Source organism: Eleutherodactylus coqui, chromosome 1, assembly GCF_035609145.1.
Source record: "Eleutherodactylus coqui strain aEleCoq1 chromosome 1, aEleCoq1.hap1, whole genome shotgun sequence".
Classification (NCBI taxonomy): domain Eukaryota; kingdom Metazoa; phylum Chordata; class Amphibia; order Anura; family Eleutherodactylidae; genus Eleutherodactylus; species Eleutherodactylus coqui.
Window position 1 is genome coordinate 253485235 of NC_089837.1, and position 16188 is coordinate 253501422.

Sequence of the window (16188 nt, forward strand, 5' to 3'; positions counted from 1 at the left end):
TACGGGCACAGTTGAGCAGGACTGATACTAATTCTATATGATAGACAAACAAACTATTTCTACATAACAACTCAGCAGGATTAGCTCTACACAACAGACAAGCACACTAACTTTATCATACTGACAGGTAGGACACACAGAAAGATTGCTTGTTTAATCAATGATAACTTGACTCTCCACCCCTTCCACACTTTCCTGGAGGGTGTAAGAATTAACCTCGGTACAATGTTCGCTGCCTTTCAATTTCAATCATGGCTGCCAGATTTATGATTATAGAAGTCTCCTCAGACGCCGGACATAATATGCCCCGCCCTAGAGTCTCTAGCATTTCTGTCGCTACACAGTTTATCAATCTACCCTCAGACGGAGGGACCTACTCGTGGACATTTAAACAATAAACAAATATTTGTGGACCACCATCCTCAAACAGTGGACCGTAACCACAGCGGTGGGCGGGGTAGGAATTATTCTGACCCATCCGAGGGTACTTTTCGTCAATAACAATCCTTTTTGCCAATTTGGGCAAGACATGGGTGGTATACCCGCACAATTAGACAGACAATTAGACGGAGCACCAGTACGGCTGGTTTGGTCTAAACTGCCCCTCGGGATACTGCCTGGCAGCCCCTCTGTCCTAGATCTTTTACCAGACTTTACCGGAGCAGCGGTGCCTGTCCAGACGTTTGACCGTTTCCTGACTCTAAGGTTTTAGACTCCAAACCTGACCCGAGCAGGACCTCCTAGTCAAACTACCCCGACAGGTCCCCTTACTCTAAGGTTTTAGACACCAAACCTGACCCGAGCAAGGGGCCCTACGGGGACTTCCTCTCCCTTAAAGCAATTCACTGACCTTGCCAACCGACCAGTACTCTCAAAACGACAGGCATGTAAACATTCCTTTATATCTTATGACAGGTTCTTATCGAGTGATCGAGACTTATAAATACCTGTCGTTTGGTTCCAAATCGCTTGGCCTTGACACGGCACATAGGCGAGCCTGAATTTAGCCACACAGGTATAGATAATTAATTTATCTTACCGTGTTCTGAAGATTTTTATTGGGCCCACCAAGTCCAAGGTCGCATATGTCCGTGTCTCCTGTCCAAGCTCTATGGAACCCATCGATCACTCCCCGTACGGGCCACCAGCTGTCGAGGAACCTTCCTTTGCGGAACCACGGCTTACTCAATTTGGAATGTTTACACCCTTCCATATTAATTCTGAATTGATAATGCGCATAAGAAGTTTTCACACTGACACAAGGTTCAGCATGCATAGCTTCCTCAATTCTAACTTTAATGATCGGCGTGTAGCCTATTTTAAGAGTTTAACACATCCGCCCATCTGGGCAGGTCAAAGATTACATAGATACAACGTATTGTTTAATTATTGGATAAGCATCTTGCAATTCTTCCATCCTCCGGTCCTCTGTGATTGGCCATCAGGTGGTGGATGAAATGAGTGGGTTGTCTTGGAGCCACGTGTGGTTCCTTCGATATGATTGGATGTTACATCATGAGTTAATAATAGCATAGACCTCCCATGTTATTCGCGTCTGTTTCCAGTAAAGTCGCTGGGGAAATTTTCGCGGTAACTTGAAAGCGGAAGCTTGTCTCAGATTCGGTTCATTGTCTACTTCCTAGTTCCTTTAATCACCCATGCAACCGGACAAACAGATATATTTATATCTTGGTTGCGTGCTAAATTCCATCCAGCAGAGTTTATAAAACAGATATTTCATATAAGCGGAAGTACCTATTGCATAACTGTAAGAACATTATATTTGTAGCAAGACAGAAAGCAAATATGTATACAGAATGTTAAATTGACAACTGTCTACTGCCAAGGCCCACCGATCCATATAGATATATACTGGGCTTCCACCACACCTGTCAGCAACATGGCAGATGCAAGTGCAAAAGCTGGGGAGAGCCTAGGAGATTTAAAATCTTCTTGCTCCTGGCTACTAAAGGTAGCCAAGAACCTGCAGCACTAACCGAGGGCCGCGGTGAGTGATCCCCAGTCACTTGGTCACCGTTATCCAATGGATAATGGCGATCACGTAAAAGTAAAAAAAGTTGAAGTTTAATCTCCCCTCTGTGATGCAATCGGTAAGGGGAGCTGAAACTTCTCCTGACTACCAAAGGTGGACAAGAGCCTGGAGCAGTGAATGGTGACCTCGTTGAGAGGTCCCCCGTCACGTGAAAAAAAGGTAGCCATCTACCTTAGGCCGGTCTCGCTGCATAGAAATTGCGGGTTCCGCATGTGTTTGATCTGCAGTAATAATTACATTGCGATGGCGCGGGGAAAATAAACAAAAAAGTGTACAGCACATGACCGCCTGTGTGAGTACGCAATGATGCGTGGTACATTATTAGGTCGTACGCAGGGTAATGGACTGACTTACAGCTAGGATCCACTGTGAGCCTCCACAAGCGGATTCGACATATGGCCGTGTGAGCCCAGCACTATTCAGATCGCTACCTGTAATACCTAATTTCCAAGTAGTGAAAGGGAATGCTCCCTTTCCTACAGTTTCTGGAGCAGCTTGTTCAACGACTTCTGTTTTAGATCACCACACCTCAGCGAGCTTACAAATCCTCACAGAGCGCCACGGAGGTAAAGAAATACCGTCAAAAAAGTGTCAGGTTTGCAGCAAGCACGGAAAGAGGAATACCTGGTTTTATTGCCCCATGTTGCCCATCCCAACCTGTCCTCTATTTTCAGACATACAACAAAGTTTACATTATTCATTTTATCTTAAGATTTAGAGAATGCCAAAAGGATGGGGGTTATTTTTAGAGAGTCCATTTTTTTCTGCACAAGTGAGCAATTGGGCCTTAAATTTATTCAGTTGTACCCTGAAATCCAATGGGTGTTCCCTCCATTACAGGCCTGTGTCCTTTAAGCAGATTGGGGCTACAATGGGTATGTCTCTGAACACACGACAAATAGGGGGATCTATTTTGGGGGGCCAGTCTTCATTCATATGTGTGCTGTACAAAAAAAGCCTTTTTTAAATTGAAACAATTGCCAAAAAAAAATAAAATCGTAATTAGTTCCTTCTGCTTTGCTTAGATTCATTCAAAAATACAGGGTCAAAATACGCAGTACACCCCTAGATGAATTCGTTAAGGGTCTAGTTTTCAAAATAGGGTCTTTTTGGGGGGTTCTCTGTCATTTTGGAAGCTCACGGGCTCTACAAGTGTGTAATGGGGCCTACATCACCTTCACTCAAAATGTCTGTTCTAAAAGCCATTGGCTGCTCCTTTTGGTTTGGGCCCCATTGTGCATACAAACAGAAGATTAGGGCCGCAATGGGTATGTTTCTGTAGAAAATAAAACTGTCTTTAAAATGACATATTTGCAAAAATCTGAAATTTTAATTTTCTCTTCTAAATTGCATTAACTCCTGAAAAGAAACTGTGCGCTCAAAATACTCCTGACACCCCTCAGTGAATATATTAATATGTGTATTTTTTTAAATGGAGTAATTTGTGGGGGTATCTATCATTCTCTTACCTATAAGCCTTTGCATTCTTGGTTTGGTGTAGGAAAACAAAATGTTAATAATTAATGTTAAATTTGTCTACTTATTAATTAATCTACAAAATAGTAAAAAAAAAAACCTAAAGTTTTTCCAATATGCCTCCAGAATAAACTAAACAGGTGGAAATATACACCTCATCAAAAATTTGTACAGTATGTTTGCATATATTTGATATATTGCAGTGGAAAATTTTCCCGATTTTGGCGCTTTTAATAAATATACACAAATTCTATTGGTCTAGTTTTACCACCTAAATGAAGTACAATATGTGCTGAAAAAAATTTAAAATTACTAGGATATGCAAAACCTTTATGGAGTTATTCTATTTTAAAGTGACATGTCAGATTTTCAAAATTTGGCCTGGTCATTAAGATGCAAACATGCTTGGTCGCTAAGGGGTTAAAGGTTTAGTCATGGATAGGAAGAGGTCGGCAGCAAATAAGCTATGTTTTTGCGAATGAATTTTTTTATTTAATGGGCAAGGCACTTGTGAAAGTTTTGCCAATTAAAAAACTGGGGAAGTCATTAACGTACTTTTTCCCCGGCGTCATCCTGACGGCAGACATGGAGGTTGCACCTTGACCTTGTAGGGACAGGAAGCAAGAGACTTCAAAAGACTCCTCCTGCCTCCCATTCACCAGTGCTTCCTGTCCCTACAGGGACATGCAAGAGGTGCTCCCTCCAGGGAGCCGCAGGATAACAGCTGGGATTGACGGTCCACAGGGCCGCTTCCCCTCTCACCTCCCCTCTGGAGAGTCAGCGCGGTCCGGGGGCACGGCGGGCCACAGGTCTGACCGCCCGGGAGATCACCACCGCAAACACATCGGAGCTTCCGTGCAGCGTTTCAGCCGGGGAGAGCGGCGGGCCATAGGCTCAGATGCCTCTCCTCCAGGCATCCCGGCGCGGCCGCGCGCAACGTCGGGGGGCGGAGCCAATGACGCGGCGTGCCGTCAGCTGACCCGGACAGCGGGAGATTTAAAAATGGAGACCCCCCCGGCAAGCTTCCACTGACAGCAGAGCTTCAGAGAAGGATTACTCTGTCTGCCTGGTCCTGTCTACGCTTTCTAGCAAGTATGACTACAAAGGAATCAGAGATGGAAGCCCTGCAAACCGTAAGTGTGACTTGCTGCAGGGATGTTATGCCCAGGGATTTAACATTGTGTAGGGGTTTTCCCTTATGTGCATGCATGTGTCTTTCGTAGGACAGGGAATCCACCCGGTCTAAACAAGAGCTTAAGGAAAAATACAGGAAATGCGCCCTGTGCCTTAAAAAACTAGACGAGGCGTATAAAAAACCGCTATGCCAGGACTGTACCTCCAAGATCCTTACGGATGAACAGGCCGCATTCAGGGATGATATTAGATCCCTAGTCAGGGAGGAGGTCCGGGCATCGATCTCCAGTCTCCCCCCAGCCCAGCGGGAAAAAAGGGCCACTAAAAGAGCGAGCCACATACCGCTGACGAGCTCAGACTCTGAGCAATCCCTGGGCGACCTGTCAGATGGCGAACTCTTAGACCGTCCCCTTGACACCAAGGATGAGAATAAAAAGTATTATTTCTCATCCGGGGACCTGGATGACCTGGTCAGAGCCGTTAGGGATACAATGAAGGTAGAAGATGTGGTCGAGCCAAGATCCATACAGGACGACATGTTCGGCGGGCTCAGGCCAAGGAACCGCATCGTTTTCCCAGTTAATGATACCCTGAAAAAAGTAATCATGCACGAATGGGCTTGCGCGGACAAACATCTCTACTTGTCCCGCGAGTATAAAGAGAGTCTACGAGGAGGTCCCCAGGGTGGACGCATAAGTGGCCAGAATGGCCAAAAAGACAGCCCTGCCATTTGAGGACTCCTCTCATCTTAAAGACCCGATGGACAACAGGGTTGACGCCTTGATGAAACGGGCCTGGCAAACAACGGCCTATACATTGGAGTCCAATATTGCAGCGACTTCCGTGGCGAGGTTGATGTTCCTCTGGTTAGGGGAACTCGACGACCAGATTAAACAGAAGGCCCCCAGAGAGGCGTTACTGGAATGCATGCCTTTACTAAAATCAGCAACAGGCTTCCTGGCAGACGCATCTGCCGAATCCATGAGGCTGGCGGCCAGAAGCGCCGCATTGTCCAACATGGCCAGACGGGCAGTCTGGCTGAAAACGTGGAAGGCAGATACGGCCTCCAAAGGAAGATTGTGTAACATGCCCTTTCATGGCCAGCACATTTTTGGCGCGGATTTGGAGGAGATCCTAAAAAGAGCTACCGATAAAACCCACAGTTTCCCGAACCAAGCAAGAACGGGATTTCCCCACAAACGCCAGCCATCCTTCAAGCCATACCGGGGCAAAGGAAAGACGGGGCGCTGGTCCTACCCCAAAGGAGGCAGGGGTAAGACAAAAACAACCCCTACCCCTATAGAAGAGTACCAGGTGGGGGGCAGACTATTGAACTTTTCCCGAGAATGGCAGGAGATCACAGATAACCCGTGGGTCCTGCAGCTCATAGCCCAGGGGTACAGAATAGAATTCTTCACCCGGCCCCCCAATTTCTTCAGAGTCACCCCCACACAATCCCCTGCCTTGCAGGATATCTTTAAAAATGAAATCTCTAAGCTGCTGCAAATGGGGGCGGTAGTTCGGGTCCCCACAGTAGAGCAGGGCCAGGGTTTCTACTCGCCTCTATTTCTGATAAGAAAGCCAAACGGCAGTTTCCGAATGATTCTTAATCTGAAGGGCCTGAATAAATTTATTACCTACAAAAGGTTTAAAATGGAAACCGTCAGGTCAGCGGTAACTCTGATTGAAAGAGGGAACTTTATGAGTACCGTCGATCTAAAGGACGCGTACTACCACGTCCCAGTCCTGCCAGAAAACCACAAATACCTGAGGTTCGCCATCAGAATAGGGAGCCGGGTACGCCATTTTCAATTCCAGTGCCTACCCTTTGGCATTTCTACGGCACCCAGAATGTTCTCTAAAATAGTGGCAGAGATGGTGGTGCATCTCCATGTAGCAGGTATAAATATCATCCCGTACCTGGACGACTTCCTGGTGATTGCCTCCTCATCCAAGATCCTCAGAGACAATACTAGCAGAGTCATCTCTCTGTTTCAGAGATTGGGGTGGATAGTTAACTTCCCCAAGTCTAGTCTTCTCCCCAAGACACGGAAAACCTTCCTGGGGGTGCATATAGACTCAGTGTTGCAGACCTTGTCTTTGCCTCCACCCAGACAGGAAAGTCTTAGACTGGCAGCACAGGAGGGCGGCCAGAAGAGGCAAATAGCATTCAGGGACGCAATGAGGCTCCTGGGCCTCATGACCTCCTGTATTGGCATTATCCCTTTGGGCCCAGGCGCACTCTAGAACGCTACAGAGAGCCATCCTGGGTAACTGGGATGGGACATCCATCTCTCTGGATAAGGAGAATGCCCATGTCATCATCCGTCTTAAGGTCCCTCCGCTGGTGGCGGTCAACCGACATCCTAGAAGCTGAGTCCCCATGGGTGGCAGAGCCCTTCATCTCTGTAGTAACCGATGCAAGCCAGTCTGGCTGGGGAGCGCAAGTGGGGCAGCGCCTGCTCCAGGGCGAGTGGGGACCGACGCTGCGTGCCCAGACATCGAATTTCAGAGAACTTAGGGCCATCTGGGAAGCGCTTCACAGAACTCAGGATATCCTAAAGAAGAGACATGTAAAAATCTTCTCTGATAATGTGATCGCCGTTTCACTTATTCGCCACCAGGGGGGCACCAGAAATGTTCACCTGCTGAAACTAACAGCCCGGATCTTCCGATGGGCTGAGACCACGGTACAATCCCTGACAGCCGTCCATCTCAAAGGGTCCCAGAACCGGACAGCCGACTTCCTCAGTTGAAGACGCCTGGACCCCGGGGAATGGTCGCTGAATCAAGAGGAGTTTCGTCTTATTACAGAAACCTGGGGCAGTCCACAGGTGGACCTGTTCGCAAGCAGCAAAAACTCAAAATGCCCCGCCTACTTTTCCCTAGACCCGAGGGACAGGGCCGAGAGGTTAGACGCCTTTTCCCAGAGTTGGGATTTCAGTCTGGCATACGCCTTCCCCCCCATACCCCTGATCCCGAGAGTTCTTCAGAAGGTCCAGCAGAGCAACATCACGCTGATCCTAATCGCTCCACACTGGGAAAAAAGGGCATGGTTTCTGGTACTCCTAAAACTCGCCATCACGGAGCCAATCCGCCTTCCATCCAGGAAGGATCTTCTAGCGCAGGGCCCAGTTCTGTGCCCCAACTTAGAGAGACTGAACCTCGCGGTCTGGATATTGAGGAGCAGATGCTACTAAGACAAGGTCTGTCCTCCAGAGTCATCGTGACGTTACGCCAGTCCCGAAAACCCGTGACCTCAGCTATTTATAATAAAATCTGGAAAAAATTCTCCTCCTGGAGGGGGCTGGAAGTCTCCAATCTCGACACTTCGGTGGCGAAGATTTTGGATTTCCTCCAGGAGGGTCTAGACAAAAACCTGAGACTGGGAACCCTGAAAGTGCAGGTATCAGCGCTCTCGGCCATTCTAGACCAACCCCTAGCGGATCATAGTCTGATCCGCAGGTTTATGAAAGCGGCAGAAAGAATGAGGCCAGTTAGCCGTAGTATGGTCCCCCCATGGGACCTAAACTTAGTCCTCCAAAATCTGTGCAAAGATCCCTTTGAGCCTATCGATCAGATTCCAATTAGGTTCCTCACGTTTAAAACGGTGTTCCTGGTAGCCATCACAACAGCGAGGCGCGTAAGCGAGCTCCAGGCCCTATCTTGTAAGACACCTTACCTATTAGTCCAGGACGATAGGGTCATACTAAAAACAGACCCCTTCTTTCTCCCAAAGGTAGCCTCAAAATTCCATAGACAGCAAGAAATTATTCTCCCATCCTTCTGTCAAAATCCCCAAAACGATAGGGAAAGAGACTACCATACCCTGGATATAAGGAGGGCCATTCTATGCTACTTAGAGCAGACATCATCCTTCAGGAAGGCTGACTTTCTTTTTGTTCAATTCCAGGGGCCGGGCAGAGGAAGAGCGGCTTCTAGGAGATCCATTAGCCGCTGGATAAAATCCACCATCCAGCAGGCCTACTCTTCCTGCAACAGAACTATTCCGGAAGGACTTAAGGCCCATTCAACCAGGGCAGTATCCTGCTCCTGGGCAGAGAGGGCTATGGCGACGCTGGACCAAATTTGTAAGGCAGCCACATGGTCCAACCTGCACACCTTCGCAAAACATTACAGGCTGAATACGGACCTCTCCTCCGATCTCTCTTTCGGGAGAAAGGTCCTGCAAGCAGTGGTCCCTCCCTAAAGAGTTAATCTGGTATACTCCATGTCTGCCGTCAGGATGACGCCGGGGAAAAGGAGTGAATTTCTTACCGAAAATTCCTTTTTTCCGAGTCATCCTGACGGCACGTATTTCCCTCCCAAAAATTCACACGATTATATCTACGACTATGCGGGCACGAACCAGTAGCCCAGAGGCTCCTATGGTGGACATTTCTGTTTATGCGGTAAATTTGTGCATATTTCCTTTGTTTAATCCGGGTAAGCTACCCTCTTATTGTTTATGTTCAAATAGAACTAACCATGTTAATTTTGTCTCGGAGCAATAAAAATCTTCCTTGGTTAACCACGACATGTCCATGTAAGTAATTTAGAAGACACTGGTGAATGGGAGGCAGGAGGAGCCTTTTGAAGTCTCTTGCTTCCTGTCCCTACAAGGTCAAGGTGCAACCTCCATGTCTGCCGTCAGGATGACTCGGAAAAAAGGAATTTTCGGTAAGAAATTCACTCCTTTTTTGCCTGCAGTGTTGATCTTTAACCAGTGTGCTCAATAAAAGACATGAACAATGCAACAGTGTGATACTACTATAGGTAGATTGTTTTTCTGTAATGAGCGATTAACATGGGATGGTTATCACTCAAATCCGTTCAAACAAAGGAATTTGAGCGATAATTGTGCAGTGTGAGTGCAAAAACATCACTCACTTTTCGTCCACAGGTATTTATGGCTGAACTTCAGTTAGCTTAAAGAATATCGCTGGATTGTTGGCTTGTCATTCTGTGTAAATACACCCCCTCAGCGCTTCATGCAGAAGGTGAAGTGCTGAGCGAGAAGCCAGCGATCCAGCGGTGAGGTCTTTCAGTGTAAACGCTCTTCATGAGCGCTGACTACCTCAGCGGTGATGTCAGCACTGATGCAGTTGTTTACCCAAATGTCAGCCTGTGTAAAAAGGCTATAACGGTGACCTACATAATAATCATACCACATTTTATTAGTAATCAAAGCAAAAATCGAGGAAGTTTCAAAGGGTGAACTTACTTTTTCTTGTAGACAAACGTGTATGCCTGTATGTGCTTGTATATGCATAGAGAAATGGCTGTCAATCATTGAGTGGGGCAACTGGGCATACAAGCTCAGAAAGGGCAAGGATTTTATTGAGTACATTTCTGCATCTTTGTCTTTTTCTTCAAAATTTTATATGAAACTGTGCTTGCTATACAACAGTGTTTCCCAAACTCCTGTCCACAAATACCCTCAACAGGGATATTTCAAGTTGCACCATTTCAGTACAGCAGGAGTACACAACTCCAGTCCTCAAAGAACCACAATACATCATCTTTTCTGGATATCCTCAGTATTGCACAGGTGATATAAATATTGTCACTGTCTCGGGCATTGCCACAGGTGTTCGCTATATATAAGGGTTGCTGTTAAGGGTTGCATAAAAATGACAGGTATTTAATGGTGCAGACATTTTTGTAGGATTGATTAACAATTTCAAGTGGTATTCCCACCTCAATAAGCACATTTAATAAATCTGTTTTTACCTTTTTTATATCGTAGTCTTCTGAAGACGCTTATCTGGGCTCTCTTCTTATGTTTATCCTTGATTTCTGGTTGTAGAGCAGTGGCTGCATTTATACTGTTGAATCTGTGCTGTTTTCTATTAGACTGGTCAGGTTCTTGGGAGAATGCTTGTCTGCTTGCCCAGCCGACCACATCTCAGTATCTCTATACAGCTGGATAAATCAGATCCTGCACATGCACAGAAGCATTAGCGACATCCATTACACTGTACTCTGCTCTTTGCTGCAAAGCCAAGTTCAATAGACTCCTTACATGAGGTGTGTCCAAAGCTTCCACAGTGAACCTGTGAGTCTTGAAGAAAAAGCTGGATGCTCAGTCTCATATTTTACAATAGCAAGGATTTCTACAAAGCTAGGAAGCTAAAGCTTTAGAAATGGTGCAGGATGCTCTGTCTCATTTATCACACTAAAGAGGGTTCCGGCAGGAATCTTAACGCAGAACGTTCTGTTTCACACTGGACAGTGATTAGCTACAGGTGTGCTGTTTGCAACTTTGGATTCTGCTAATATTCTAGCAGCATTGGGAGCACACACAAGTGTTGCCCACAAACCTAGCTAGCAAGGAACAAAGAGACATATCATCATCATTTAGGACAGTGTACAGCAGTATTGAGCAGTAAAGATGTGAATTATTAGCAGCAAATAACTCACAATCAGCTCAAAGCCTGTTTGTATGAATCTCTGCGTCTCCCCCTTCTCTTCCCTCACCCCTCTGCTCTCAAAAGCTTCAATGAATAGGATGACTGGTCTCACTCCTTCACTTCCTGCCCTGCTGTCCAGCTATCTCTAGTAGCAGAGATAACATTACTTGACATCAGGCAGTGGACCGCACGTTTTAGAGGCAAGGAGACCTCTAGTGGCCAGCACTTTTGAGTGATTTTTAAGCACAAGAATGTAATTTTAGATCAATAAAGTAACCTTCACTTTTCCCAGGATTGCATTAGCTACCATATAACCACAGTTGTTTGAAAAGTTAGTGACCATTTATATTCTATTGTCAGGTGTCTAATGCTATTCTGTCTGTGGGCAGCCAAGGACAGCAGAGGATATATGCTTGGCTCGGTACATATAGTTTCATGTAAAAAACTGTGTACATTTTTGCACAACTCCTAAAGCAAGGCTATGAGTCCTTTCTTTTCCCCACCCACACAGAACAATTGGCATCTTTCTACATAAAATGCATACAGGAAAAGTTGCCAATCACTGTGTGCAGGCAGAGAGGAGCAGGACACTCAGACTGTTGCTATGACTCCTGTCAGCTTTTAAACAACTATTTGCATTAAAATACAGAATAACATTTAGAAAACTATATATCCTTGAGCCTCAGCAGGGGTATCACAAGAAATGGTAGAGCTACTTTAATATAGTCAACCAGAATGTTATTTTTCATTCATAACTACATATGGTATTTAGCCACATTACACTGCAAAAAAAGGAGGAGACTTATAAAAACTGTCTAATTCAGAAAGGCCCATAGCAACCAATCACAGTTCACCTTCCATTTTTCAAAATCACTATAAGAAATGAAAGCTTCACTGTGATTGGTTGCTATGGGCAACAAAGACTGTTTCATATATTAACAGTTAGTTGCACTTGATTTGCCATAGTGATTGTTCAGTACCTAAATGCAATCTTAGCATTACTTCCTGTCTGTCCCACAGCATGACAACCACAGAAAATTGAGTGAACTTCTGTTTTTCACATTTGCTGTTCTGTAGAATTGCTAGCACACACAGAACCAGCTTAGCATATCATTATATTTTAATATAATTAGCATAGCTTTTTTTTTCTGTTCAGGCTTAATGTCACATTAAACTCTTTTAATTGGATTTGCAACATGGATTAGCTTCTCATCCTATTTTTCACACTTTCAGCCGCTCCATCCCTCAGACTTATACTGAACTGCGGTCTTGTATATCACTTATAATTGTTGAAGGAGTAATATTTATTTCTAACTGCTCTGTATTTTTCTCACATCAGATTGGACAGCTGGTCTTCAAGGGTGTCAAACGACTGAACCGTATCCAGTCCATAGTTTTTGAAACTGCGTACAATACAAATGAAAACATGCTCATCTGTGCACCAACTGGAGCCGGCAAAACTAACATTGCTATGCTAACAGTCTTGCATGTAATTCGCCAAAATATACAGCAAGGTGTTATTAAAAAGGATGATTTTAAGGTAAGCAATAGCACTGATATACTACTCAGACCAATATTTACCTCTTAAATACTAGAGATTTAATTTTTTTAAAGTTTTGTTTTTCCTGTCCCCGTATTGCAAAAGCGATTTAAGTTTTTTAAAAGTAAAATATTTCCACCAGCATAACTGTATATCTGCATGAGAGCTTGTTTGTTTGTTTTGTGATATGATTTGTGTATTTTAATGTTACCATTTAATGCACCATATAATGTGCTGAAAAACTTGGAAAAAAATGTAAGTGGAGTAAAATAAAATTAAATTGTGTAATTTTTTCGGGCTTGGGTTTTTACAGTATTCTGTGGGTCAGTACGATTATGGTAATACCAAATTTCTATACTTTTTAAAAATGTTTTACTACTTTTAAAAAATAAAGAAACTTTTTTTCTAAACAAAAGTTGCTTTCTATCACCGTATTCTGAGGCAGATAACTTTAAATTTCTTCTTCAGTTGTGGTATGTGTGAACTTTTATTTTGAGGTTATTTTTTTAACTGTGCTTGATAAATGCTGCAATATTTTAAAAGCTAGCTATGACTTTTATGAACACGGTGATACAAGATATGTGGGGGGGTTTTTTTGTCTAGATCTTTGGGGAAAAATAGGAAAAGGGTTTAACAACTTAATATTTTTTAGTATTTTTTTTTTTATAAAGTTGAAGAAAATGTATTTAAACCATTATTTTTTTCTCCATGGAGGACTTGAACTTCTGATCACTCGATCGCTTGAACTATATACTGCAATGCTTCAGTATTGCAGTGTATAGTGATTTTCCATTTGTCTTTTAAGCCCTAGGCAGGCAGCCCTGTAGGCTTCCTTACTAATCCATTTGCACCATACGTTCATATTGTTAGGATTGCTGATAGGGCCCCCCTCTGGCTGACTGTTTGGGTCTGCAGTCAGCTTTGACTGTGGCATCTAAATAGTTAACTGATCACAGCAGTAGCCAGTGCCTGTCTGCTGTCAAAAGCAGCCAATAGTCACCAGTTATGGAGCGGACTTGACTACCAATCCCTCTCCATACACCCTTCATGACAGCATAATCTATATTTACGTGGTGTGGTCAGGAAGAGGTTAAGAAACCATTTATTTACAATTGAGATATAGCTTAAAGGTGTTTTCTATTTTTCTAATGTTATGGTACATTACTAGAATATGCCATATTATTATGATCATTGGGGGCCAGATGAAGGAAAGCACAAAGGTGCATTTGGTATTTTTGCTTTGCAGAGAACTGGAACATTGCCCTATTAGTAGCCCACGTTAATTAGTGCAGTTACACCTTTACTCTAATGATTAGTGGGATATTCTTAAATATACTGTCTCTCCACTCATATTTAAGATTGATTTACAATATGAATGAGTATTTTAAAATCTTTCATTGTGTGGCATACATCTCCATGGCCTATTCTTGTTCCTGAACACTTTTCCTAATTTGGATTACTTTACATCATAAAAATGATGAAAATAGGTCGTGATTAGAGATGAGCGAGCATACTCGCTAAGGGCAATTGCTCGAGCGAGCATTGCCCTTATCGAGAAACAAGGTTCGGGTGGCGGCGCGGGGGAGCTGTGAGTAGCGGCAGTCAGCAGGGGCGAGCGGGGGGGAAGAGTGGGAGAGAGAGATCTCCCCTCCGTTTCTCCCCGCTCTCCCCCGCAGCTCGAGCAATTGCCCTTAGCGTGTATGCTCGCTCATCACTAGTCGTGAAGAAGACGCCAAAAAACACGCTGGCTGGACGCAATCAAGGCAGATATTAACATGGACATGGAAGAACTGAAAGAAGCAGTCAAGGTTAGGAAACCATGGAGAATGATCCATAAAGTGACCGAAAGTCGGCCTCGACTGAACAAATAATCCTCATCATTCAAAAGTGGACATTAACTTCAATCTGTGTAATTTCTTTACTCTTCTGACGGATCCTTATTCCTTTGTATCATAGAACTTCAAAGTACAAAATTGTCACAGCAGTATATTGTGCACATTTCCGTATATACAACTTACGGCCTTAATGTTAAAACCATTGCTTGATGGACCATTGTAACGTATTATGCTCCAAACACTAGGCAAACCCGATTTTAATCCAAACTTCTAGGATTGGTCGAATCTCATAAACAGGGCATAGTGCTTTTATGTGGGGATTCTAACTGCATACTAAACCTGGACAGAAACACCATTTCTTTAGCATCCCTGCTACCGCAACTTCAGCACTCACTATCACAATCATTTAAAACATGACTCTCACAAAACAATCTGGTCAAGTTATGGCACAAATTAAATTCGACCACTAAAGATTTTACACATTTTTCTGCACCCCATTCCATCTACTCCAGAATAGACCACATTCAGACACCAGCAATCTAAAATACCTTCAGTTTCCTGGTCTGACCACAGCCCAGTTTCTCTTTCCTGTAACTCATTGATGTCCAAACCCACGACTTTGTCATAGTTGCCTAATGATTCACTCTTAGCTGTTCCGGAAGTCTTAACTGCATTGCAAGGGCAAAAAGAAGAATTTCTTCTATATCAATGGTCCCTTGGCTTCCTCCTCTGTCATTGTGGGAAGCACACAAATTAGTGCTTTGCGGATACGTTATTCAACTTGCAGCAAAGAAACATATGTCCCAACAATAAAAAGCTTGAACAGAAAGTCTCACAATTAGAGGAAACAACCAAAATACACGTACGCGACCTAATTTACGAGCCCTCTCTCAAACCAAAACAGAATTAGACCTGTCTCACAGACACTATTGAACGCAAAATACGATGGTCACAACAGCGCTATTATACATTGAATAACAAAACTTCTACCCCATTGGCTCGGAAACTCCGCTCGGAACCTCCAACAAACCACTTCTGTAAATTACGTACCAGAAGTGGTACAATTTCTGCAAACCCATTAACTATAGTAGCGAAATTTAAACAACTTGTAACAAAGCTATACTCTCAGACCAACTCTACACCCTCAGAACAGCTCATATCTTCAAGATCTAACATTACCTGCCTTAAGCGAAAAATTCCTAGAATATTTAGCCTCCAAGATAACACCAAAGTTAAAAATACCATTAAATCCCTCAAAACTAACAAGCACCCTGACCCAGTCGAGTTCTCGGTATTATAAGAAATTTGCTTCAACAATCAGTACACATCCTGTAGTTTATTTCAATAAAATGTGAGACAGGCAAGCAGTAGGACAAGCATCACCACTAGTGGCCATTTCAGGGATTCCCAAACCAGAGAGGGACCCCCAAAATAAAGTAAATTACCATTCAATCTCTCATTAATGTAAATATAAAACTATTTTAGCTCAGCTCCTTAATACTGCACTGCCTTACTTAATAAGAGGTATTTCACTGGAAAAATGCAGAGCAGGCACAATCGCCACTGAGGAGGCACAATCGCCATAAGGCCGGCACAATGGCCGTAGACCCTAACAAAAAGCAGCAAGCCAGACTATAAATCTGGAGGAGCTAAATTGTTAACTCCAGATTGGGGAGGAGTCACTGCAGACAAACCTAGACTGCAATGTGAACGATGCCATAGAAGCCAGCCAATAGA

General features: G+C 44.0%; 1 protein-coding gene across 2 annotated transcripts in view; it reads left to right on the top strand.

Annotated features, from left to right (window-relative positions):
* ASCC3 (activating signal cointegrator 1 complex subunit 3) overlaps positions 1–16188 on the top strand; it is a 677124-nt gene that overhangs the window by 164474 nt on the left and 496462 nt on the right. For both annotated transcript variants that reach the window (XM_066608127.1, XM_066608136.1), the window contains exon 9: positions 12416–12616. In XM_066608127.1, coding sequence (XP_066464224.1) covers positions 12416–12616 — 201 coding nt within the window. The remainder of the gene's footprint in view (positions 1–12415; positions 12617–16188) is intronic.